Source organism: Suricata suricatta, chromosome 4, assembly GCF_006229205.1.
Source record: "Suricata suricatta isolate VVHF042 chromosome 4, meerkat_22Aug2017_6uvM2_HiC, whole genome shotgun sequence".
In the NCBI taxonomy this organism is placed as follows: domain Eukaryota; kingdom Metazoa; phylum Chordata; class Mammalia; order Carnivora; family Herpestidae; genus Suricata; species Suricata suricatta.
The window spans coordinates 142861382-142887357 of record NC_043703.1 but is presented as its reverse complement, the minus strand read 5'-3'; the positions used below and the strand labels follow the sequence as shown (position 1 = coordinate 142887357).

Genomic DNA, 25976 nt, shown 5'->3' with positions numbered 1-25976 from the left:
TGGCAGCCTTCCAGCTCTGCTGGCTGAAAATCTTGGGCCTACCCTTGCCTCCATTCTTTCTCTGTCATCCCACACCTCATATATCAGCAAAAGTGGTGGGCCCTACTCTTGGGACATATCCAGATTCAGGTCACTTTGTCATCTTCATTCTTGCTATACTAGTGCAAGCCCCATGCATGGAAACTCTTGATTTATTTTGCAACTTCTTGTGAGTCTTAAGTTGCTCCCAAATATAAAGTTAAAAAAACAATAACACGTAGGGGAACCACCTCCATCTGCCACCCCACAGTGGAAGTCAGATCAGAAACAGTGGCTTGCTGTGTTCTCCAGAGGACAAGTCCAACACCCCACCACGGACCATAGTGCCTGGTGCACTGAGGCTCTACTTGCCCCTGCCACCTTCCACCCTGTGTCCTACCATCCTCTGATTGGAATGCTCCAGTCAGTATCCTCACTGCCCCATGCCCAACACACTCCAGCCTCGGGGCCTTTGAAGTTTATTCCCTCTGCTTAGCACACTTCTCCCCTAGAAATCTGCATGACCCCTGCTCCCTTATTTCATTCCTGCCTCTGCTTAAATTTCGTCTCCTCAAGGAGTCCTTTTGGGCTTTCCTACTTAAAATGGAAGCCCCATCACCCTCTGATCCTTACTCTTTTTCAGCTCATATTGCCTGATGTTAGAGATTGGTCTGTTTGCTGTCTCTCCACTCCATGGCAGTCCTTAGGGAGCAAGGTCTTGGTACAGTGATGGCACATAGAAGCCAGTCACATTCCTGATGACTGAATAAATGAAGGTAAAGAAAACACTGTTGGGTCCTCAGGGTAATGGAGTTTGCCTTGACCTTGTGCCAGATCCAGGTCACCATCTCCAAGTCTGCCCAGGAGAAGATGCGGCTGAGGCAGATGAAGGAGTTGGAGTTCCAGAGGGCAAAGGAGTCGGAGAGGGAGCTTGCTTCCCAGAGCCTGGGCTCCCGGAGAGCCCTGATGAAGGAAGGTACTGGGTGCCTACGGCAGGATTCCCTCAGGCTGGGAAGACCTCTTGGCCAACCCCTGGGCAAGAGAGGGGCTACTCACTGCTCCCCATGCTCCCCATCTTCACAACAGACAGGGAACTTGGATGGGCCAATGTCCAAAGGAGGACACTGGGGCTGAGGACAAGCAGGACCAGCTCCATCCTAGGACTTTCTCTGCCTCCACAGGCCTCCTTCCCCTCCGGGGCAGTGGGACCTTGTCTGTGCCCACTGGGCTGAACATCCCACGAAGAAACATGGGTGTCGCCCTCAGGAAGCGGGCCAACCGGGCCTCACTGCCCAGCATCCCTGTCAGCAAGCAGGAGCCCAACTTTGCCCGCCATGCTTCAGGTAGGGGCCAGACCGACTAGCTGGGGGACACACATCCCTCTCACTGTGCTGCCTCGGGATGCTTTGGGGCACAGCAAAGGTGACCTGGACTGCTCTGTTTCTTCCCATTACCCGTGTTAGAGTAGAGGGTGGCCTGAGGTACAACCACCTTGCCAGAGAGAGAGAGGAATAGAGTGTGAGTCAGAAGCATCTATGGACCAGACTGGAGACCCAGGGAATTGCAACTGGATTTACTGGGAGAAGGGCAGGTGTGTCCAGCCTGCATGCCTTCTCCTAGAGGGCTCACCAGTGCACCAGGACCAGAGTTGGTGGGGAAAGCATCCACGAGAGTAGCTGGGAACATCCGGGAGAGGAAGAGTACAGTCCATGAAGACCTTGGGTTCCTACAGTTTGCCTCATAAACTGTCAGGGTTGGATAGGGCTGGTTACAGCCTGGGATTTCAGGATCCAAACATCCTGTGGGATGCTCAGGAAGGTGTCAAGGGACAAAGGAGGTTCTGACTCCATTCTGCCCAAGCAGCATCTACTTTGCCTCGTTTTTTTTTTTCATTGCATATCCACTTTGAGAGTTCAAATTTGAAAGATTTTGCTACTAAAGAACACTTGAAAGCACCCAGCCTGGTTCAAAGTTTCTCTAAGGGTGGGGTGTGGTGGGATCAGGGTGGTAGGCTAGAACACCTTTTTGGTGCCAGAAATAATATTGACTCACCCTTCTTTTCCATTTTCTTTCTATCCTTTTGGTTCTGTCAAGTAGTAAGTCTTAATTCGGTGCTGGTCTTTAGCATGTCTCTCACACTTCGAATCTCCTTTTTAAACAAAGAGATCTCCCTTTTGGCTTGAGGCATCAGAAACTGGCAATAATTTGATAGCTGGAGTTTATAATATCCTTCTACTTTTCTTGCAAATATCATAGTCTATGACAAAATAATATTTGTTTGCCAATTATGGCAGTAATTGCATAAATCTCCCTTTAGATTAAACTTATTTAAGATTTGAAAAGTGAGTGGGCCTGAAGAAAAATGCCATATAAATAAAATTATAGGTAATTAAGAGATATGGCAAATAATCGTGAAAGTGGTGATTGAATGGTTGATACTCAGGAGATATTGATCTAGATAATCCAGCCCATTCATTTTATAGACAACAGGACTGAGACCCAGAGACCCAAAGTCCCCCAAGTTGACTTTAGTTGATGGCCCATAGGGGACTGAGATTTTGGCTAATGACTCTTATCCAATGACAAAGCTGAGAACAGGATCCAGGAACAAGGTCTTTTGTCCGGGGTTTAGGTAAAGGATTCCCCTGTCAACTCAGATCTGCCTAGGGTCTCCTGGATGCGCCACAGTGAGAATTACGCCAAAGGCAACAAGTCTCTGAAAAGAAGTAGCCAGGAAGGGAGGCGTGGCAGTGACAGCTCTGGGTTCAGAGCAGACCCTCTTGTCCTGGCACCGTGGAGGGTCTGTGCAGGGAGAGGACCAGCCTCTGAGGCCTCAAGGCTGTGATTCCTGCATTGGACCAGAGAGATGGCTAACCTGCCTCCCTGCTCCGCTAGGATTGTTTGATGCTAGCACCCGTCCCCTAGAAAACATGACCTGATTTTTAAACAACATCCCTGCTTTTTGGCAGTCCCTGCCAGTGTGGCCACGTCTTGACCACACAGGCCTCAGTGAGCTGCATTATCTCGTCCCCATGCTTCCTCCTTGGGACCACTTCCCTGCCTGTGGCAAGTTCACAAAGGATGGAGAGTGGCAGGGGTGGGGGCGGGGGACAGGTTGATAACACAGGCTCCTGGGTGGGGATGAGGTTCGAACACCACCAGTGTGACTAGGGGCTTCCTCCTTGACAGATTCATGAGCCTCACCTGAGCACAAATAGGGCAGGATGGGGGCTGAGTCACTGGCACGTGCGCTTTGTCACACGACAGCAACAGCACATCACCGGCCAGCTTGTTCAGAACCATCAGGCTGGCAGGGCCGGAACGGAAAAGGCTGACAAAACGTAGGGTGTTGGGTGGTGGTTGTGGCTCCCCAGTGGTGGAACGCAGGCCCTGCTCTGAGCACACCTTGTACGAGGGAGGCTCGGGGACGCAGCCAGGCCTGGGTCCGCCTGCTGACATGCTCCTCGTTCCTCCTCTTTTCTGTGAGTGCAGCCAACTCACTCCCTGCGGTGCTGACCTTGGGGTCTCCCGAATGGGAAGAAGAGGAGGAGATGGATCTTAGAGCCTTTAAGGAGATGCGGCCTTTCTCGAACCCTGAGCTGGGGCTGATGGATGCCCTCCAGTGTCTCGAGAGCAGCGACTGGTGAGGAGACCCCTTCTCCCCCTACTCTGGGGGAGGGGCGGTGGCTCCTCCCTCCCCACCCGCCTGTGATGGAGCCTGGAACTCGTTTCTCAGGCAGATGAAGGAGAAGGGCCTGGTGAGCATCCAGCGCCTGGCGGCCTGTCATTCAGATGTCCTTGCTGGGAGGCTGCATGATGTGTCCTTGGCTGTGACGGGGGAGGTGAGGCCACCTAGACAGCCTGTGTCCTGTGCACTGTCCCCACCCTGCAGCCATTCCTCCTTCCCTGGTGCCACTGTTTAGTGACGGTCACATGGCAGCCATGGAGGGCCATGGCTCCCTGGAACATGGCCTCCCTGCTTATTTCTTAGCCCTTGGCCATGGAGGTGGAAGGTAGCCTCCCATTTCTCAGATTGGAAAACTGGGGCCTGAGGTGTCCTTATTTCTCATCTCTGGATGTTGTAATAATCAGAATCCTGGGCCTATTTATCACAGCCCCATGTTCTCTGTACTCAAATGTCTGAGCAGGGCTGGAGGGTTCAGGGCTTGACCTCCACCTTCAGAGAAGTAACATTTCCCAAGGACTTCCTGCCCTGGGGCTGGGGCTGGGCCTAGGCTGGGCCCAGAAGGACAGAGGGGCCCCTTCCTGGGAAAAGACTCTTCTGGTGGGGATGTGGGACAGCTTGTGAAGACCAAATTGAACATTTTTTGTAAAAGTGCTTTGCTAAGTGTTGCCCGAATTTCAGATGGTCAAATTTCAAATTACAGGTGGAATTAATAATTATGATGATAACAATAAAGTATTAAAAAAAATAGGGCTGTTTTGTCCAGAGCTGCTGCAGGGTTTTCATTTCCAGCCTGGCAAGGCCACGGCCTGCAGTGCGGGTGGAGGTGGCCGGAGAGGGTGGTGCTGTGCCCGATTCTTTGTGTGTTCTGGAGCCCTTGGCAGGGTCTAGTGGTCCTGGAGGGCCCCTCTCCCATCTCTCTCCTAGGTCACCAACCTCCGCTCCAAAGTGTCACGCCTGGCCATCGACACCCTGGGAGACCTCTTCCGGGCCTTGAAGAAGAACATGGACCAAGAGGCGGAGGAGATCACCCGCTGCCTGCTCCAGAAGATGGGGAACACCAGCGAGTTCATCCAGAGAGCCGCCAACCGGTCCCTGGGGGCCATGGTGGAGCACGTGACCCCCGCCCGCTCCCTGGTGGCCCTCACTTCAGCCGGCATCTAGTATGTTCTGGCCTGCTGTCAGAGGGGTGGGTTGGGGAGGTAAGGTGAGGGGAGAGGCCCCGGGAGGGAGAGGAACAGGCAGAAGGAGCGGGTGCTTCACATATGTAGCTGGAGGGAGAAGACCCTGCCTCCTGGGGGGCTTCTCTCCCGCCTTTCCTGGGCCCGGCCGGGGGTAATGAGGTGAGCTCTGGGCAGCCCTGGGCCTCAGCTGGAGCGGGAGGACAGCTGTGTGCCGGTCACGGCTGGGGAGATCATAGTGTTCGTGGTAACATCCCCGGAGATGCGGCTGAGAGGCAGCCTGCGGCAGTACCTCTCCCAGGGGAGGGGTGTTCTTTCTGATGAAATCCGGGCTGCGAGGAGAGCAAGGCACCAGGTCTAACTTTAGCTCACGACTCCTGGCCTTTTCCTGGGGCGCAGGAAGGTGCTTCCTTCTATCAGAGTTCTTCTGCAGCCAGATTTGCTTTCACCTTATGGAACCAAAACTAAAGCAAAACCAAAACCGTTTCCCAAAACCTTTCTCTTAACCCCAGAGCCAGTCACGGCACTGCTATAGGAGGCTGCGCAGACAGACCCTGAGAGACCACAGCTAGAGGGTGAGGGGCTCCGGAGCCGTGTTGCCTGGGTTCACATCCTACAGTGTTCCTTAACTTCTCTGTGCCTTGGTTTCCTCATCTGTAACATGGGGATATAATGGTGTATTCCTCATAACACTGTGAGGAGTGAATGCACTGACTCATGAAAGAACCCTTAGAGCCGTGCCTGCCTTTACTAGAATGTTTGTTGAGTGCTCACTGGGGCTGTTACTAACTTGGGAGAAGTTAATTGTACTTTTTTCTCGATTACTCCCTTAGCCTCAGCTTCTGCACCAGCAAAATGATGATAACCAGCTTATGGAGTTGGATCGATAATAGATGGAAAGTGTTTGCAGGGTGCCTGGCTCAGAGCGTGCGCTAACTACAAACTGAGCCACCCTATCATTGTCGCAGGAACCAGAGTCAGGTGTCCTCAGGGCTGTGCACTTGAATTCCCAGGGATCTTGCTAAACTGCAGATTCTGACTCAGATGCTAATGGAGCTGGTCCTTGGACCATATTGAGTAGCGAGAACCCAAAAGACCCGTTTGTGTTTCATTGGGCTGGGACCCTGAGGGACATAGGGGTCAGTGTGGACCTAATGAATTGTGGACACACAGGCCCTGTTTGGAAAAGATGGAAAAGAAACAAGTGGCACCTGATGGGCTTCTTTTATAAGATTTCAGGTTCCTCCTGTTATGTTACCAAGTCACCCACTGATCCTTGTCCCTCCCTCCTGTTTCAATTCATTTCAACAAATGTACAGTAAGTGTGGGCATGTGCCAGCCACCAGCAGGGGAGAGGAGGCTTGGTGCCAGCTCCCCAGGAGCTCCTAGCCTGGTGGCAGAGCCACAGGGGCACACCTGTACTTCCTAGGGCACAAGGGACCCTTCTGCCCAGGGGGCTGGGCAGGGCAGAGAAGGAGGCATTCATTGGGTAGGATCTTTCTAGGTGGAGGAGAGACGGGGAAAGCAAACAAAGGCTCAGGAAGGCACAGGGCTGGCGAGCCTTCAGAAGACACCCCAGTCCAGTTCCCCCTCCCCTGCACTAGCCTCCAGCGCCTCTGCCAGGGACTTCACAGCAGCGTCAGGTGGCTCTAGGTGCTCCTTCTTCCTGCCACTGTCATCCTGGGTTCTATGATCAGGACATGGCTGCTCTTTCCTTGAAGAGTCCCTGTAGCCTGTCTGAGACAGATTTCAGAGCCCATCACGGCCTGAAGCATGGATGCACAAGTGTAGGTCCTGCGTGGCACTCTGGGGACCCCACATCCCATTCCTTGTCTGAGCCCTTGACTGTGATTTTATTTCCTTTCAGCCACCGAAACCCCTTAGTCCGGAAATGCACTGCCGAGCACCTCTCAGCCGTCCTGGAGCAGATAGGCGCCGAGAAGCTTCTCTCGGGCACCAGGGACAACACAGATATGCTGGTGCACAACCTGGTGAGGCTGGCCCAGGACTCCAACCAGGACACCAGGTGATGCAGGGCCAGGGGCCTGGGGGCTGCTTACGTGGCTGGCCCAGGGCAGATAAGGCAACCAGCCAGCCCTGGAGGCCCTGGCCTGCACCGCTCGACTTCCCTGGGGTCAAGGGAGCAATAGCCCGGACCAAAGCTGTGTGTTTTCTTCAGGGCTGCTGTCAGTCTCTGTGCACAGTCATAACCAGGCCTGGAGGAGGGGCCCACACTCCCCATCTCTGCCTCCAGTTCTCCCTCCCTCCCACTGCCCTCCCTTCCTATCCTGACCCACCCCCGCTCCCCACTCTGGAAGATCACTCGTTCATTCCTTTCCAGGATAGTGAACAGATCACTCTTCATTATTAGGGATAAGACAGTGAACAAGAAAAATTAGGCCTCTGCTAGCCTGAAGCTCATCCCTAGTCGGGTAGGCAGATAATAACACAAAGAAATTATTATGATCCTTTCAGATACGGATAAGGGATACAGAGAAAAAAACACCAAGATGTAATGCAGAATGGGGTGGTGGCTACTGTGATTGAAAGTCTGGGGAGATCCTTCTGAAGGGTGACATTTGAGTTGAGAGCGGATGGGCCTGTAGGAGCCAGCTCTTTAAGGGTCTGGGGTGTGAACATCCCAGGCAAAGGAAATGGTACCGAGGACCCATGTTGGAGGGAGAGGAAGGCTGGGTGTCCAGTGATTGGGGGTGGTGGGTGGGTGATGAGGTGGACCCCACAGGGCCAGGCCAGTCTGCGTCCCATGGGCCGCAGTCAGGAATTAGGATTTTGGCAGGTGTGTGACCAGAAGCCACAGGAGGAGTTTTAGTAGGACTGTGAGGAGATAGCTGGACGGTGTTAGACAGGAGAGTGACAGACCTGATAGGCTGTCTTGGAGAGCTAGAGTTAGGGTCCAGTTAATCACACTCCTCGGTTCCGGGACACTGTCACCAGATCTGGAGACGCACCAGCTCGGGGACTGCTCCGCAGCTGCGTTCCGTGGCGCGCACCAGCCGGTGTCTTCACACCAGCAGTCTGCGGGTGCGACTTGGCCCTGTGTCACATCCGCACACGCTCCTTGATGGAGCAGACAGCTGCTGGGAACGTGCCCCGGGGGCAGGACTGAGGGCAGGGGCACGTGTCCCCTGATGCAGCCCGAGCACTGCGGAGCACCCTGGAGCTCGCTGTGCCCCGCCTGCACCCGCGGTGCCAGCGCCCACGTCTCACTACCTAGCCATACCTGGATTTCTAATTCTCATTGATCTAATGGGTAAAAGTAACAGCTCATTATTGTGTCACAGTGCTTCCCCTCCCTGATTACTAGAATTTATGTTTCTCACTGCCCTTTTGCTTTTTAAAAATAATCTTTCTGGTTGCTCATTGGAGTATTGACAGGAAGGAGGGTGCAGGATAGACGAGGTGCACCGGACAGAGGGCTGCTCCCCAGTCCCTGACAGGGGTGCTGGAGGCCAGCAGAGGGTGGAGAGAGCTGGAGGGAGGTGTTTTTTGAAGGCAGGGCCAACTGGATGTGGGTGGTGAGGCTTTCAAAGAGAAGTCAAAGATGATGCGTGGGTTTTTAAGCTGAGCAGCTGGGTAAGTGACAGTGCCAGTTACTGAAATGAGTATTGGTAGGGAATCAGAAGGTTTTGGTTGATTTGTTTTTGGTCGTTGGCAGGGGGATGGAAATAAAGATCATTTAATATCTCTCCAGCTCCAGCCCCTCTCCTTTCTGACCTCTCTTCCCTTGCAGGAGGTGACTACACTCCATATTCCTTCTTGGCCCCTCTGCTGCCTGTAGTCTGTGGCCCTGCACTCTCTGGTTCCTCCCTCCCTCTGACCCCCTCGCTGCCTGCCACAGCCGTGTTCTCGTTTTTGTCCCCCTCTGACAACTCTACTGAGCACCATCACCACTTCCGTGGCTGAACATAACTCTGATGCTTCCTTGGGTGTCCCTTCTCTGAGCATCAGTGCTTTACCTCTAATTCTTCCAGAGGACTCGTCACCAGATGTCCCACTGTTATCTTTGGGACAGTGTCTCTAAATGAACCCATTGTCTTCTCCCCAAGCCTGTGTCACTGGTGTGTTCCTTCTATTGTTTTTTTAAAAAATATAATTGTTGTCAAATTAGCTAACATACAGTGTGTACAGTATACTCTTGGCTTTGCAGGTAGATTCCTATGATTCATTACACCCAGTGCTTATCCCAACAAGTGCCCTCCTCAATGCCCATCGCCCATTTTCCTCCCTTCCCATCCACCCTCAGTATGTTCTCGGTATTTAAGAGTCTCTTATGGTTTGCCTCCCTCTCTCTCTGTAACCATTCTACAAGCATTTACATTGTTAAAAGTCACTATTATTTACAGAGTCATCGATGATGCAAAATGGAGACCTTCCTACTTTATTGATTCTAAGACACACAATTCCCTCCCCCCTCCCCATTTTAATATCTTACAATCAGAGGCATCTCACCGTCGCTGTTGGCCAGGCAGCAATTTTGATCTGGGTTTTACTATCTGCGCATTTGCAAACTTGGTCATTATTGCTCATAGCATAAACCCTTGAATTACAGTTTGCATTGTAGGAAGTAAACTATGAGCCTTTCTCTGCTTGTTAGCCTTTTATATTTATTTTAAGAAGTCACTGTGGATGTTCTGTGGGGACTTGTTGAGTTTAATTGCTCTCTAAAATGTCTTAGACATATTACACTATTATTCGGCATTGAAATGAAAAGTTATAGTGTATGAGAAGAGGCATGGAAATAGAGAAATGGGACATAAATTAGGTATTAATGCAAAGAGTCATCATGGAAGGAATGACCAAAATTCCACATTTTCTTACAAGGCCACCACCAAGTAGTTTACCCAACCTAAGGAGGGAAGGGCACTACCTAAAGTAGTGCTAACTCTATTTCTGAGATGATACAGAGGAGGGGGCCTTCCCACATGGGGCAGTGTCATGGAAGGCAGTAGAAATTGCCAGTGTTTTCTGTTTCTGTTTTTCTTTAGTGGAAAATAAGTCGATGGTGCATTTTACAATCAGCAGAGTCTTCGGCTGAGTGAAATATGAGAACGGAAGATGCTTCATGCTCCACCTCCAATCAGCTCCCACACCCCCACCCCCTGAAGTTTCAACTTTCTCAGCAGGTCCTGAATCTGACCACCCCCTCCTCCTCCCACTCTAATGCCTTATTTCAGGCCTTCGTCATCTCTTGCCTGGACTGTTACGGTGGCCTCTTAGCAGGTCTCCTGCCCCTCAAGCCCGCTCCTTGCCGACAGAGATGCATCCTCCACACTGCTGCCAGAGACATCCTGACTTCAGTGCAGTTCTGTTCATTCCTCAGCTTCCCACCCTCTGCAGGTTAAAGCCCATCTCCTTCACATTTCCAGAAACTGGGTCGTACCTTCTCCACTTTCTATCCTGTGTCCAGGTCCTGCCCGCTGTTTCCCAACCACATGGCTGATGACGTGTCAGACTGTATAAAGGACCCCAGACTGATGCCCCACCACTGCCCTCTTACTCCCTAATCCATCTCACTTGTGAGCTCCTACTCATCTTTTGTGTCCTGACCTAAGGTTCACCTCTTCTGTGAAGTCTTCCTTGATTCCCTCCCCCACCCACTACTGTTCACCAGGTAGAGCTGACCGCTTCCTCCCGCACTGCCCCACTGCGCCCTTCCTCAGACTTCTAGATGCCCCACATTAGAAAAAGTTAAGTATGTTTCCATATAGTCATCTAATGGAATATTATGAATGCACTAAAAAGGATGACATAGGAAGATGATTAATGATAAAGCGAAAAAAGCCAGAGGCAAGTTGTACATACATTCTGATAGCAACAAAAATGTACATGCGTCAAAAAGACTATAAGGAAATATGTAAAAATTTAATAGTAGTTTTCTCTTGGTAATGGGGCTTTGGGTGATATTTATTCTTTTATGAACCTAGTTTTTAACTGTCTTACTTAGCAAAAGTATTAAAAACTCTGTTACTACAATTAGAAAACTTATGTAATCTGTAACGCAGATTTATGATGCATTTCTATGACTATTTCTTCACCCCTTTCTTTCTCCTGTGGCAGGTTTTATGGCCGGAAGATGGTGAATATCTTAATGTCGAACACGAAGTTTGATGCATTTCTGAAGCAGAGCCTCCCGTCCCATGACCTGCGGAAGGTCATGGCTGCCATTAAGCAGCGGGTGAGTTGGTGGCATCCGCAGGTTGAGGTGGAGACCAGAGCTGAGCCCGTGAGGCGAGTGTGCATTCCAGAGGCTTCCATTTCACCCACAACTCCTGCCAGTGGGATAAATGTGATTTCCTTCCTCTGTGTTTGGACCTGGTTCTGCTCATCTCTGCCTGTGTCCCTTGAGCCTCTGGGCATCTACACTGTCTCCTGTTCAATGGGGATCTTGACCCCTGCCCTGACTACCAGGGCTCCGAAAGGCTCAGCTGTGCCCTCCACAGCTTTGCCATGGGAAAGGGGTTATTCCTTTCATTATGGTCTAGGCTAGAGTGGCTGGCAGTTCCCCAGGGGGCCGCCCCTTTGGCTCATGTCCTGTGTACATTTTTCAAGGGAATAGAAGATAATGATGGACTTCCATCTGCCAAGGGCCGCAAGGTGTCAAGGAGTCTGGTGCTGTGTGAGAACGGGCTGCCCAGTGAGGATGGGTATGTCTGCCGCTGTGTCTCTGGGGCTCTGCATGCAAGGCTGACAACACAGACGTCCTGCTTGCCCTGGGCCAGGTGGAGACCTGCCTGGGTCTGCAGCCCTCATGGGAGAACTCATAGGAGGCATTCCCCCACCCAAATCTCAAGGAAACCACTATCCTGGGATTGGAAGCACTTGTCAGTAGAAGTTTGTCCCTGTAGCCTTGCCGAGTGGGTGCCATTTCCACTCGTACAGGCGGGACGTGTGCTGGCCAGGCCATCCGTGTGAGCTCCACGTTTCTCCACCCACTTAGAGCAGCACACCCTTTTGCCATCAGGGTGCCCAGCCTGGGACAAATTTAGAGGCAGAGCTAGAAGGAAGGTAGATGAGAGGGAATGGGCAGAGAGGCTGGAGTGTGGGTGCTGGGAGGAGCCAGAAACCAAACCCTCATCACCGATGTGCCTGAAAGTCAAACTTCTCCTGCGGTGTCCTGGAGGGATCATATCTGAACTCCTTGGCAGGTGCCCAGGAAAGCCCCTGCCATCTCTTTAAGATTAGCTTCCTGCTCTTTCCCACACATGGTCTCTCAGCCAGACCAGAGCAGCTCATGTTCGCTGCCCTCCCCCTTCCCCACCTCTCTCTCTCCTACTGTGCCTTTCTTTGCTTATGCTGAGCCACCTGCACCTAGAACATGCCTATTTATTCTGTGAGATCCCACAAGATTCACCATCTCCCCAAGGCTCTGACACTCTGTGCCCTCTGTTCTTCACTACTCTGTCCACCGGTTGACTTACCTGTCTGTGAGCTCCTTAAGGCAGGAGCATGTCAGGGCCCCTTCTCAGGGCCCAGTATAGTTTTTGGCACTCAGTGGGCAAACAGCATGGCGTGCAGGACTGAATGACATAATGGATGATGTTGGGCTCTGTCAGAGGAGACTCGGGTGTAGGGCATGAGCTCAAAGAGCCGGGTTCTGAGCTGGGGTGAGGGATAGGAGGTCTTGTTGGGAACTGCTCTCATACTGGCTGGATTGGGTCAGGGGATATGATAGGTACGTGTTCCCCAGTGTAGGAGAACAGGGCATCTTAACGTTTCCTTGGTCCCTGGAGAAGGGCAGGGCCTAGGCCACCAGGACTCAGGATACAGGCACATGGCAAGGCCTTTCCTCACACTTACATGAAATGTGCGGTCATTCTTTTGTGGACTCCCACTTCTCCCTCTGATACCCATCCCCCCTTCTTCACATGTTTTTTGAAAAGAGAAAGAAAGTCAGGAAGAGAGAGCCCTGTGTTTTGACAAAGGATAGGGCTCTAGGCAACCCGGTTGTTGTCTTCTGAAGAAAAGGGATTTCCAGGATCCTGAGGCCAGTGTCCTCAAGCAGCAGGTGGAAAGCTGGGGGTGGACTAGGCTGCAGGTGACACTCCTGTATCAGTCCCACCTGTCTGGGGGAGGGGCCTAGGATGAGAGGTGCATCCATCCTGTGGGGCTTGCCCAGGTCAGAAGTTCCTTCTGTGTAGGCTCAGTTCCAATGGCCCTCGGCTGGCAGGGCTACGGTCCTCCATGCACGGCGGCCCGGAGGTGGCAGAGCGGCTTCGGGAGCTGACGCGGTTGCTGGAGGCCAAAGAATACCAATCTCGGATGGAGGGCGTGGGTCAGCTCCTCCAGCACTGCCAGGCTGAGCCAGAGCTCATCGCCGCCAATCTGGTCCAGGTGAGAGCTGCCTCTCCCCTCCCCTCCCACCTGTCTCTCCCTTGTGGGTGCAGATTCAATTTGGGAAACCTGGGACAGGGTTTGACATGGTGCCAGACCCCTCAGGGTAAGGGGAGACCAAGAAGCACCTACTATTCTGTTGCCTTGGTAACTCTGTGGGTCACCTCTTGCCAGGCCCCTTGGGACCAGTCAGAGATGTCGGGGGCATCTTTCATCCTTCTAGCAGATTTGTGGGCGGGGGGAGGGTAGAGGTTGAGGATGCCACGGCTGAAGGCTGCTCCTGGTCTACCAGGCACATGATGTTTTGGGGGCAGAGTATGTGGTTGGCCAGGGGACTGGCCAGGATTGTGGGACAGGTGGGTTAGGAGCAAGTGCAGGCCTTTCACAGGCTGGAAACGGGGGCAGATGTTTGCTTCTTCTGGGACTGAGGCTGCTGATGGTCAAGCCATGTAGCAGAGTAGTTAGGGCACAGGCTTGAAGTCAGCAGCCTCGCTGTGTGACCTGGGGCAAGTCAGTGAACCTCTTTCTGCCTCATATTTTGTTTTGTTTTTAATGGTAAACTGAGGATGGAAACTCATGCCTCATGGGTTCAGATCATTCCATGAGAGTGCGGGGTCCCCAACGAGATGCTCTAGATGCTTTGACGCAATAAGTACTCCCACTGCCCCTTTTCCCTTTTGAGGACGTGAGCTCCTCATTGCTCAGAATGTTCTGGTGTAGTTTGGATGACCAGGAAGCCAGGAGGAATTCCTGCCAAGGGTGGGTGGTTGGGTTGTGGGTCTCCTTGCCCAGCCTGGGTTCCCATGGGCTCTTGGTTTCTGTTCTCTCAATAGGTGTTTGATGCTTTCACCCCAAGGCTTCAGGACTCCAACAAGAAAGTGAACCAGTCGGCCCTGGAGTCTCTTGCCAAGATGATCCCCCTCCTCAAAGAAAGCGTACAGCCTATGCTGCTCTCCATCATCATCGCTGTTGCAGACAACCTCAACTCCAAGAACTTGGGGATCTATACCGCTGCGGTGGCTGCGCTGGATGCCATGATTGAGAGCCTGGGTGAGCCTCCTGCCACAGCCCTGCTTGGCTCCAGTAGGCAGCGGGCTCGCTCCCTGAGCCCTCCCCAGGGTGGGCTCGCCCTTCTTGCTGGGAATCAGCAGAGTGCTGACAGGCACTGGGGGCCCTTGGGCCAAATGTTTCCCTGGAGGCTGCATAGGACAGGGGTGGTCAGCCCAGGACCTGGTTGGCAGGCTTTTCCTTATCACATGCACCTGAGTGTCCTAGATGGTAGGAGTGGAGAAGATGAGGAGATGATCTAGTCTTGCCTCCTTATAGTACATGTGACAGAAATGATTCAGCCAGGGTCACTCAGCACTGAAGTGATTGAGCCAACAAGGCCTGGAAGGAAAAATAGGTCGGGATTGCCAGGAGGAAGCTGGAAAGAGTGTAGAGATGGTTAATAGTGAGTGTGGCTTGTATGAGGCCAGGCAGGATGCGGTGAGAGAGCAGAGCAAGTCTGCTGGGGAGGACAAAGTAGATGCATACATGGGCGCAGGTGGGCCACCGTGATTGTCTGGTACGGGAGTCAGGCTGGGATCCCATTGGGTTTTGAGCATGGAGTGGACAAGCGTTGACTTTGAGGAAGACTGTTTGTGGCCAGAGCTCAGGGCAGGAGGAATTTAGCGGGTGAGGGGTAAAGGTGAAGGGGGAGTGGAGGTTGGGGGTGGGATGAAAAGGGAAAGGGGAGGAAGCAGTGGGAGAGACATCTGGAAAGGCAAGAGCTCCTTAGTTTCTGTGTGCTTCACACTAACGCATCTTGTTTCACCAACATTAAGTAGAATTTTGGGCACATCCACTTCTGTTCTCTATGCCTTTCACAGATGATTAGAAGGTGATATTGGGTATGCCTAGGACACAGACTGAAGTGCAGGTGTGTGTGCGCGACGTAGCCCATGAGCACAGTCCTGTGCAGACCAGAGGAACCAAGGTTTTCACAAACCAGTCTTGCCTCGACGTGAGGAAACTCATGCTGTGAGAACCGCCTTCGCCAGCCTTGTTGCTGTATGTCCCACTGAGCACAGGGCACCCCCTGGGGAGGCTGGACACACAGCGAGGCACCCCTCCCCTCCCAGTGCCCATACCCTGTGGGAGCCCAGCTCCCTGGGACTGGACAGCAGCCATGTCCTTGGCTGGAGCTTCTAGAAGCAGTTTTAGTAACAAATCAAAGGCCTGGTCAGGCCCTTCTCTGCCTCTTGAGTTCATAAATACTGTCAATTTCCTCTCTTCATCTCAAAGGGAATTTATGATTTGCTGAGTTTGTTGCTGTAGAACAAACAATATAAATCCAGCTTTAAATTATGGCTTGTTCACAGCACCGCTCTGGGTAAGTGAGATTGCTGTTGCCAATAACCAAGGCTCTTGGTAAATCACTGTGGGCCCTGGATTTATTGGGAAAACCTGCACCAAGCAAAATAGGCTTTTGCTATTTGAAGAAGCTAAGCCCCCTTGTCTGCGGAGAGGAGCTTTAACCGTTTCCTCTCCAGGTGCTGCTGTTTCCACTCTGCCCTTGGGCCATCCTCCTGGAACATGCTAGAGCTTTGGGACTCTGGGCTGCAGAATCTGGTGTCTCCCATTGTCATAAGACTCAGGCCTTCTCTACCTGAGGCCCTCCTCTACCCACTCGGGCAGAACACCCTGGAAAGGGGGCCTGGAGGTGGCTTGCTTTTGTGATCTGACCACACCTTGAGGCGGGTTGCAGCTTCCAGGAAAGATGCCTATAGTTGTCCTTTCCTCCTGTGACAGGGTCTCCTTGGAAATAGTTGGCGATATTCCCTCTGGCTCATCAGGGAGAGGATCTGATGGGAGGAGAACGGAGGCAAGCGTGAAAGGCACTATTTTCCTCTCTAATCTTTAGGTCAGTGTTAGGAACGGGATGTCGTTGCCACAAAGAGTTGGACGGAGCCCAGTAAACCCCTGGCAACAAGCTCCGGTGGGGCCCAAAGGGTGAAGTACAGGGTCTTGGCTCCAGGTTATTTAGAGCAGGTGCAGCTGTGGCTCTCGGGGCCATGTGGCTCTGCTGTGAGCCAGACTCACAGCCCAATGAGCAGCCTTGGTTTGGGAAGTGTTTTTTAACTCGCTGATTTCTCTATCCAGAAAGGGCAGAAGTGGTCTGAATCTGGCCTGCAGAGGGAAAAATGGATGCAAATGATTAAACTTCCCACTGCCCCAGGGGATTGGGGCAGGAGTGGCAGAAGAGGAGAGGTGTAAATCTTCCTACCCATGTCACGCAGGTGGAGCCTGGTGGCTCCGGTTGACCGTTAGCATCCCGAGGCCCCTTCTGGAAGTGGCTTAGGGTCCTTTGAGCAGAGAGAACTTTTTCCCAAGCTGGTGTCACCTCTCCCCCCAGCCCCACAAGGGATTCTGGGCTCCAGGCTGCAGAGGAACCGCGAAATGCTGTGAAGTACTTAAATGTGGAGCGTCGCAAAGGAATGGCTCAGCATGTTATGGTTTGTTTCCCACTCAACAGGGGGCAAGGGAACAAAATCACAGCCAGGGTAGTCCGTCTTCTGGCACCAAGTCCAGATGGCACAGCCAAGTCGGGAGGTTGGCCTTCTTAGGCAACTTTTTAAGATCCCTCTTGATTCTGGAATTCAGTGGTACGTTGACTCAACAGCTCCCACATCTTTTCCAGTTCCTTGGTTTTCCCCGCAAGTGTATGGGGCTGGTGGTGCAGTGGTTGACAGAGCAGGTGGGGATTTCTGCCCATGTCCCCTTTCTGGGGGGTGGTGAGGAAGGAGACATGTGGGCACCTTGCTCTCTGACTTCTGCCCCTTGTCACTGCCGGAAGGAGCCTGGGGTTATTCTGGAGATCAAGGCAGCTCCGGAACACACTAGCTGGTTTTGTCCCTGGGCCCTGGGACAGAAACTTCACTAATTAAAACATCAGGCTGCTGACAGCCACCCCCCTCCTGGTCAGACTGAGCATCAAAAGGAGTTCTCTTGATTAGCGTAGCCCCAGGCCAGTGCTGGCGAGAGCAGATAAGCTCAGAAATGGGACAGCTTCCAATCTACTTTTCCTATCTTGCTCTTCTGACTAAATTCTTTACCTTTTATAAGCATACGACCAAGGTGGTATTGTTAAAGGAATTTAGAAACTCATCCATGGGGACCCTCTAATACTGCATATGCTTAAAACCCGTTTTCTTGTCTACATGTGTACAGATTTCCCTTGTTAGAGATTGTAACGTAAACAGAGTTTAGACTTTGCTTCTTTCATTTAACTATCCAGTTTTCCATGCTATCATGCAGTCTTCCTACTTGACTTAAAAATATGAAGTTTGCTTTCCATCATGTAAAAGTCATACTTATTAACTGTTGAGAAAATGGAAAATACAAGCATCTGAAAGGAAAAAACTTTCACCCTTAGTCTCAATTTTTGGAAGAGACAATTATTTAAAAATTATTTTTTAAAGTTTGTTTATTGGGATGTGGAGAGGGACTGAGAGAGAAGGAGCGAGAATCCTAAGCAGGCTTCTTCCTGTCAGCACGGAGCCTGACGTGGGGCCTGACACGGGGCTCAATCTCCTGGTTTGTGAGATCATAACCTGAGTTGAAATCAGGAGTCTGACGCCTAACTGACTGGGCCACCCAGGCACCCTGGAAGAGACCATTATTAACATTTGGCATTTTTCATTTTAGATTTTTTTTGCCTGTGTGTATTTGTGCAGAGTCATGATCATATTACACATTTAAAAAAAAGCAGAGCGTGAGCATTTGCATATGATTACACACTGGAGTCACGTTTTTAAAAAATTATTTTTTATTACGTTTTTAGTTATTTATTTTGAGAGAGAGAGAGAACACAAGTTAGGGAGGAACAGAGAGAGAGGAAGAGAGAGAATCCCAAGCAGGCTTTGCATTGTCGGTGCAGAGCCCAAGGCGGGGCTTAAACCCATAAACTGTGAGATCATGACCTGAGCTGAAGTCAGACGCTCAACCGACTGAGCCACACAGGCGCCCCTGTAGTCATTTTTAATAGGTCTGTCACATGCTGGACCACAGCTTGGGTTTTTCTTCCCACTTTTCCTGTATTGAACGCCCCTAGCTTGGGTGGCTTGTGACACATCATGTTCATGGAGTCCTGGGCTTATTGTTGGGAGTCCAGTTTGACTCCAGTTTCTTTGCTGTCCCTGTCCATGCTACCATACTTTTTATGCTTTAAAAACAGTTCTCAGGCCCCCCAGTAGCCTGAGGATGACATGGCCTGGTGTGCTTAGGGCTTAGCTGTAGGGGACAGGTGGGAGGCCCCGTAGACCTCCGCCCCCTTGCAGGGAGGACAGGGTAGGTGAGCTGCCAGCCTGCCGCTGTTTTCTCTAGGCTGCCTGGCCCTGCTTGCTCTTTTATAGAGGCAGTGCCAAGGCCAGCCGTGGCTTCCTTGTGGCGTAGAACAGGAGCCTATGAAGAGCCCTGGCTAATGGAGCATGGACTTTTTTTAAGGTTTCGGAAGTTGGATTCCAGCCTCTTAATGGTCTCTCCACCATTCAGATTGCTGGGCTTTTGGAGCATTTTCAGGTAATAATAGTAACACTAGCAGTAATAGCTGATCCTTACATAGTAATTATATGCTCAGGGCACTATCCTAAGTATCATAACGTGACAGCCGCTCTAAGAGGAAGATATTCTCCTTTTATGGCTGAATAAACTGAAGTGTATGAGATTTTGTCCAGTGTTAATATAGAGAAACATGGAAAAGCCAGGATTCAGTTCAGGCGACCTGGACCAGAGCTCACACCCTTCACCATATATTTTCCTGCCTCTCAATAAACCTGGGTGTGACCTGGATAGTGAGCCATCACTACAGAAGCAGACAGAGGAAGACAGACCAGCTCAGGTGTGGTGCTCCGGGCTTATTAACCACTTCGGGCATGCTCAGTGCTTTAGCACTCCCTGTGGTCCTGGAGCACTTATTGGGCACCTGTTGTGTGTCAGGCACATGGGAGCGTTATCTGTCTGCTGGATGTGATTTTCTAGTATTCCCCCAAGTCCTTCTCTCTGGCTCTGGGAGGTCGTGTCAGGCACCAGGAGGGAGCGGTCTGTCTGTGTCCAGAAAATGTCCCGGACCAAGTATTGTTAGGGGAGAGCAAGGAGGCAGAAGTCCTTGCCCCTGGAGGTCAGCTCATGGCTAATGATGGGGCTGAAACAAATAGAAGAACCTGGAAGAAAAACAATGCCGATGACATTGATATAAAAACCTACGCTTACACAACTGCAGGTTGACCAAGTGGCCCTGAGACCGCTTCTCACTAACTGCAATGTCCTAGAGGCTGGCGTCTCTTTCATTTCCCAGAACAAATGATTTTAAAGACTCTTGCCTTATGGATGGAGCTTTTACGAGTAGCAGGGATGTGGATGATGTTCATGCGTACATCTCCTCTGTGCTGCTTCGAGCTGTCGGGAGGGCAGCAAGGGAAGCGGGAATGAGCTCTTAGCTAGAATTGTTGCCTGATGGGAAAAGCAAAGCTCTGCACACCCAGGGGGATGCTGAGGTATTTAAGGGACTCAGGGAAGGTGGAGCTTGCCTGGAAGGACTGCCTCCAGTGGGTCTCTAATCTCTGTCCCCTGCTACGAGAAATCTGGCCTTGAGCAGGTCAGCCCCTGGGATCCCAGGACCTACCCTCTGGGGGCACCTGTGGTAACACCCACACAGCCTCTGTGACAGGTGCAGGCAGGCCCGCGGCCACACCCCTGAAGAGTGTGTTTTGTTCTTTGCGCTCCCTCCCCCGGGGGTATCCTGGGACTGACCAGGTAGCACACTGCTGGGAGCAGGGCATGCATTTCCTATGTGAGCACGCCTTTCTCAGGCATAGGGCTACTTCCCTCGGCCTGGCGTCTTTGTGAGGAGTCCAGGACTTCACATTTAATGGTTTGAGAAACCAGGAGACGTCAGCCAGAGTGGGGAAGAATGAGCAGTTTCTAAATTCAGCACCTGTGGGATCCCGCCGGAGTTGGCTTTAGAAATACCATCAAGGAGCGCCAGAGGCCTTCTTCATCCCCAAAACATCCCCCCCCCCCCGTAGCTGCCTGTGGTTTCACCTTTAGTGGTTCATTCTAATAAACACTCCTTCAACAGCTGGATGGGGATGTGCCCAGTCCTCGGGCCCCACCCTGAGCGTGGCTGGGTAGCAGCGAGAGCTGGTTCCTGGGTCTGGATGTGGGGGTGCTGAGATGATTTAAAAAAAGAGGTTAGAAAATTCCCTCTTTCCCCTAAACCTCCTGAAAAGTGGTTTGGGGCACGTGGAGGATAATAAACTGCTGTCGGTACAAGTATGCCATCTGGGCCTGCGTCTCACACAGGGAGGTCATAGATACAGAATCGAGAGCTAATACATGCCCCCCTCCTCGCACAATCCCTCCTCTGACCCAACTAGAGCCAGACAGATGCTTCTGCTCCTGCTGGGGTGACCAACCGTCCTGGTTTGCTCGGGGCTGGGTTTGCCCCCAAACTCAATTTTAGGGAAGCACAGAGAATAGGAACCGTATTTGTGGGAGTCAATGAAGCCTCATTGGGAAGCCAGCGTACCTCTGCCAGGTCGTTCACTCCTCCCTGAACACCCCATCGTGACTTGGAACATTTAATTCAGCCCCCCCAACGGGCCTCTTTCCCCAGGTGGGTGTTGCAGGTACCTGGAACTGAACGGCACTGAACCGGCCCCAGTGTCACGGCCACCGACCCTCTCCTTCTCTTCCAGATAACCTTTGCCTCCTCCAAGCATGTGCTGGGCGGGTGCGCTTCCTGAGTGGCCGCGCAGTGCTTGATGTCACAGAGCGTCTGTCTGGTGAGTGTCCCCACAGCTCCTCACCCTAGCCTTCCAGTCCATCTCTTCTTCTCCCCTGGCATGTAGAGCCGCCCACTATCTTAGACCTCCACATAATCACATAAGCCTCACAGATCTTTAAAAAAAATTGATAGTCTGCTTTTTATAAATAATTCCTGCATTATCCAAAGATAATCTTCATCTTTGGCTGTAGTGGGGCAGGTTTGTACATAAACAAAATAGCTCTTAAGACACTATTATGGGGTGCCCGGGTGGCTCAATCTGTTAAGCGTCTGACATCGGCTCAGGTCATGATCTCACAGCTTGTGAGTTCGAGCCCCGTGCTGGGCTCTGTGCTGAAGCTCAGAGCCTGGAGCCTGCTTTGGATTCTGTGTGCATCTCCCTCCCCCTCTCTTACTCAGTCTCTCTCAGAAATTAACATTAAAAAAATATTTTTACTTTATTATGCATTTCTTCTTTGCAAACAGGACATCCACTAACCCATAGGGTGCCTTTGTGTGAATCAGAAAAAAAAAATACCCCACCTCTTTTGGGTAGATCTTGCGTCCTGGGTGCATGGCGTGGTCAGCGGCAGCACTGTCGCGAGAATTAGCATTGTCGCACAGCCTGGGAAGCAGAGCACAGGCTGGATTTCAACCCTCTTTGACGCCTTCACCGGGTGCCAGGGACTGTGTCACATGGGGGGCTGGGGCCTCGGCCTGCGTCTGCTCTGCTGTGGTCAAGCTTTGGCTGAGGAGAGCTTTGCTCCTAGGCAGCGTCTCCTTTGAGTCTGAGCTATTCCATTCCGGGTCTGAAACCTCCTGTGGCATGTGAGGAGGCAGCCGAGGGAGGACCTAGGCTTTGTGGTCATACAGACCCACTTGCCACACTCAGATTGTGGTCTTGAGCAGGGTTTTTAACTTGGTTTTATAGTCTTTAATGCTTGTCCAAAGCCTCCCCCACCTTCTTGGGAAGGAGGCTGAAGGGCTCTGTTCTCCAGACCTTTGAGCGTCCCAACTCTAAAATGCAGACAGGTTGTGCTGCCCCCGTGTTTGAATCGTTGTGTGGACTGTCTTCAGGATAGTGTTGAAGCTCCCTGGAGTGGCCTTCCAGGCTCTCCCCTCCCCCAATTAGATGTGACGAATCATGGAATCCTCCTAACAACCTCATAAGGAGGCTCTAGGTTCCATGGTTATCCCTTTTGCAGAAGTATGGAAAGGAACTCAGACAGGTTACATGCCCAAGGTCCCTTGGAGAGTAATCCGGGCTTTGTGCCCAGGAGCCTGGCTGTGCAGCCTCTGTGCTGTGTCTCCTGTCCGTGAGTGGCCCCTGCCTTTGCCCTCTGGGCACCAGCATGGCCCACCCCCCACCTTGCCAGGCTGATCTCCCATCCTCTGCCCTGTCCAGCCCACATGTGGCTCCCGGCCTGCAAGGCCCTGCTCTACCCTTCTTCCTCCACCTGGGTGGTGCTGACCTGGTTCTGGCATCAACCTCTGTGTCCCTTCTCTCCCTATTCCCCCCTGCCTGAGTTTCAGGAATCTCTCAGGAGCATGTCCCACCCTGTGCCAGCCCCTAGTCTTCATTGGGGGTGCTCAGCGCATGTTGCCTGCCTGAGGATGTCATTCGTTCTCTCCACTGCCCTATCTTGCTCTTCACCCTGCTAGTGTCCCTGGAGTGGACCCTTACCTTCCATCCAGCCATGGATGCCCAGGAGCCCACTAACTGAGGCCACCTGGGTACCAGCCACGGAACCCTGTTCTGTTGCTCAACATTCTCTGAGTGAAACCCTTACCTGCCCTTGTATGAGTGATGCATGGGCCCCAGAGGCGGATGGCCGCCTCACAGCAGATTCTCCATTTAATTGTAAATATTTTCCATCTGTCTCCAAGAGACCTCAAAAGCAAGAGTTTCTACACAGCATTTCTGTTAAGTGGGGCCCAGCCAGGAACAGAGAAGGAAATTTCAACGGACACACGGTGTGGACTAATAATAGCACAGCTTAACAGGAGTAAATCTTTTGCTAATTACTTCAGCTGCCTTTTAAGCTCAAATTTAATGGGGTTTTCTTCCCCATAATGACTCCCAGAAGGGTCATTGCTGCCCCTGCCAGCTTGAGAGGCCTACCGCTGTTAGCCAGGTGACCTCCACCTCCCGTGCCCGAGGAACGAGGGCCTGACTGCGGAAGTGAGCTTCCTGGGCCCAGCCATGAAGGCCTCCCTACCGGGAGGGACAGAGGTCAGGTGTAAGTGTAGCGTGCAGGGCCAGGGCTGGGTGACATGTGGCAGGTTAGGGGCAGGTGAACCCCTCACCCTTGGGTGGGCACAGGGGAGCCCTGTGTGGGCCTGGTTCTTGGGATCGATCTCTTCTCTGCTTGCAGGTGAGATTGTGGAGGTTTAGGAAGACATTGAGTTATACTAGTATAGGTGGCTAGTGAGGATTACCGGTTTTCTTTAGTGTGCTCTGGCCACCCCACCCCTCCTATCTCTCCCTTGCCCTTCCTAACCTCCCCCTACCTTGGGGCTGCCCCAGTGGCTTTCCTGTTAACTGTGATCTCCTTCGCAGCCTGTCTCTAGCTTCGAAGACTGTCTCTAGCTCCCATCTCTCTTTATGAGGCTGCTCACCCCCAATGTGGCTGGGCTGACTCACTGGGTGCCATCCTGCCTTGCCTGGGAATGAGGACCACCTTTATTTCTAGGCTCTGTGACACTGGGGAGCCCCTAGGAGGTCCCACAGTGTGGGGTGCAGGAGCCCTGAGGGTGTGGCCTGAAAGCCGATGGGAAATGGTGTGGCTAGAGTGTCAGGCCGAGCCCAGGAGGCCAGCTCGTCTTCTCTGGTCCCCTGTTGTCCGAGGCTGGCTCTGGAGTCAGAGGGGCCCCATGGAAAATATCCTAGGGTGTTGAATGGTGTTAAGCTGGTGAAGGAAGGACAAACTGGAGGTTTCACTAAGAATGAAACAAAACACACCAGCCTCTGAAATGTGGAACCCCAGGAGGATGGGGACAGCAAGTGGTGAAGAGCATCAGCTTTGGAGCCAAGGCAGGCTTGGCCTCTGCCCTCTGCCCTTATTAGCTGTGTGGCCTTGGGCAGGCTCCCTGAGGCTGAGTGTTGGCTTCCTCCTCTGTGAGATGGGCTGGTGTCCTGCCTATTGAGGTATGGTGACAAAACGGAGTCAGACTGCAAAGCTCTGAGCCGCAGACTCAGGACTCAGGCAATGTTAGGTTCCCAGGTGTGGAGGTTTAGGAAGACATTGAGTTATACTTGTTCAGTATAGGTGGCTAGTGAGGATTACCGGTTTTCTTTAGTGCGCTCTGGGTGTGTCTCAGCCCAGGGAACTTTCCAGTTTCTTTGCTCCATAAATAAGTAAAGTGCTTCTCTCAACCTCGTTTGCCCTCACCAGCATTCTCCTTTGGCAAGACGACAGGCGGACTGTGCTGACTGTGTAGAGCAAGCATTGTTAGCACGAATGCGCTCAGGGTAATGGCCACGGCTGATGGCTCGAGTGCTGGCCCTGAAGTGACTTGGGGTAGCTCTTGAGGTGGGTTTGACCCTGGCCTTTACTAGGTGACAGAGGACTTGCTGGCAGGAATATCCTGCTTCTGGGTTTCCTGGGGATTTAAAAAGGTAGAGAGCCTGGAATAACCAGATTTTGAGGGTTCCTCACTGAATTAAGTGTCTGTGCGGAGCTTGGTGGCTGACAAAGCACATTCAGGCCCCCCGGATCACTGCTGGTCTTACATGAGGTTTGGAATCCAGACACTGAGGCGGCCATGCTGGGCTTGTCTCCCGCTGGCTGTTTTACGTTTCAGAAGGCTTCAGTTGAGAGAGTGTTGGCTTTCCTCCCTGGTACAAGTTTGTTTGTGTGAAGTCACAGAGGTGGGAGTGTGGATTGAAGCAATACTAGTACTGCTACCATGTCACCTGCCTATCTACCTGAGCACTTCACGGACATTTATTATCTAGGCTCCAACAGTCTCAAGAGTTTGGCTCAGGATTAGTATCCTTAGATTGGGGAACAGCCTCAGCATGGTTGGGTGGCTTTCTCCGGCTCACACAGCTAGTAAAGAGCAGAGGCAGGGTCCCAGTCCAGCCGTGTCTGCTCTTTCCTCTCCCCTGGGCTGCAGGGATCATAGGCTCTGAGTTTTGCTTTTGTATACTCATTCCTCCATTAAAAAAAAAAAAAGTTAAAAATTGTATTTTACAACTGGCCAGTCTAAACATGAATATAAATTGGGCTGGCTATCTTCATATATTTTTTCTGGATTTTCAAGAAATCAGGACATTTCCAGGGGCCCCCCAAGGTGTCCTGAGCCCTGGGTCATGTGTCTGTTGGCTCTTCTGGGCTGCCTGGCCTTTGGAGGATAGAATTGGTGTCCTAAGAGAGGCCAGGGAGAGAGAGAGAGAGAGGGTAGGAGAGCCTGCCTTAAGTAACTCTCCCTGTTTTCTGTCTGACAGTGCTAGTGGCCTCTGTCTATCCCCAAAAGCCCCAGGCCGTGGAGCGCCAGGTCCTTCCGGTCCTCTGGTATTTCCTGAACAACATGACGGGGAACGGCGTCCTGCCCGGGCACGGTGGGAACGTCCGCGAGGCGGTGTGCCGGCTGTCCAGGAACCTCCAGGAACAGATGGGTGCCCGGCTGCAGGACCTGGCCGCTCGCCAGCCAAAGCAAGTCCTCCAAACGCTCCAGGAACTCTTAGACACAGAATCCCGGTGAGACAGCTCCTACCAGTGTCACTGACAGAGGGATGGCATCTGATACCGAGATGGCTGGCAGCTCGTGCCCCCTTCAACTGGGTTAAAGACGGATCTGAAATGGACAGTCATAATTTTTTATCTTACTTTATTTTTATGATGGAACAGTCTCTTCGTCAACTTCCTCTTAGAGTTCCAGATGCACATAGTATATTTTGAAGTAGGAATAAAGGAAGTATTTATTTTTC

The 25976-nt window shown here is 52.0% G+C and overlaps 1 protein-coding gene across 2 annotated transcripts in view; it reads left to right on the top strand.

Moving 5' to 3' along the window:
* Nucleotides 1-25976, top strand: part of TOGARAM2 (TOG array regulator of axonemal microtubules 2) — a 49797-nt gene extending 23821 nt beyond the window's left edge. The window contains exons 8-19 of one of the 2 annotated variants that reach the window (XM_029936324.1): nt 853-994; nt 1200-1361; nt 3511-3661; nt 3755-3860; nt 4631-4866; nt 6752-6910; nt 10963-11080; nt 11455-11549; nt 13044-13236; nt 14070-14286; nt 20976-21062; nt 25494-25976. In XM_029936324.1, coding sequence (XP_029792184.1) covers nt 853-994; nt 1200-1361; nt 3511-3661; nt 3755-3860; nt 4631-4866; nt 6752-6910; nt 10963-11080; nt 11455-11549; nt 13044-13236; nt 14070-14286; nt 20976-21062; nt 25494-25750 — 1923 coding nt within the window. In that variant the 3' untranslated portion in view covers nt 25751-25976. Of the gene's footprint in view, nt 1-852; nt 995-1199; nt 1362-3510; nt 3662-3754; nt 3861-4630; nt 4867-6751; nt 6911-10962; nt 11081-11454; nt 11550-13043; nt 13237-14069; nt 14287-20975; nt 21063-25493 lie in introns of those variants that run through there. The other variant, XM_029936325.1, reaches the window with a different exon arrangement.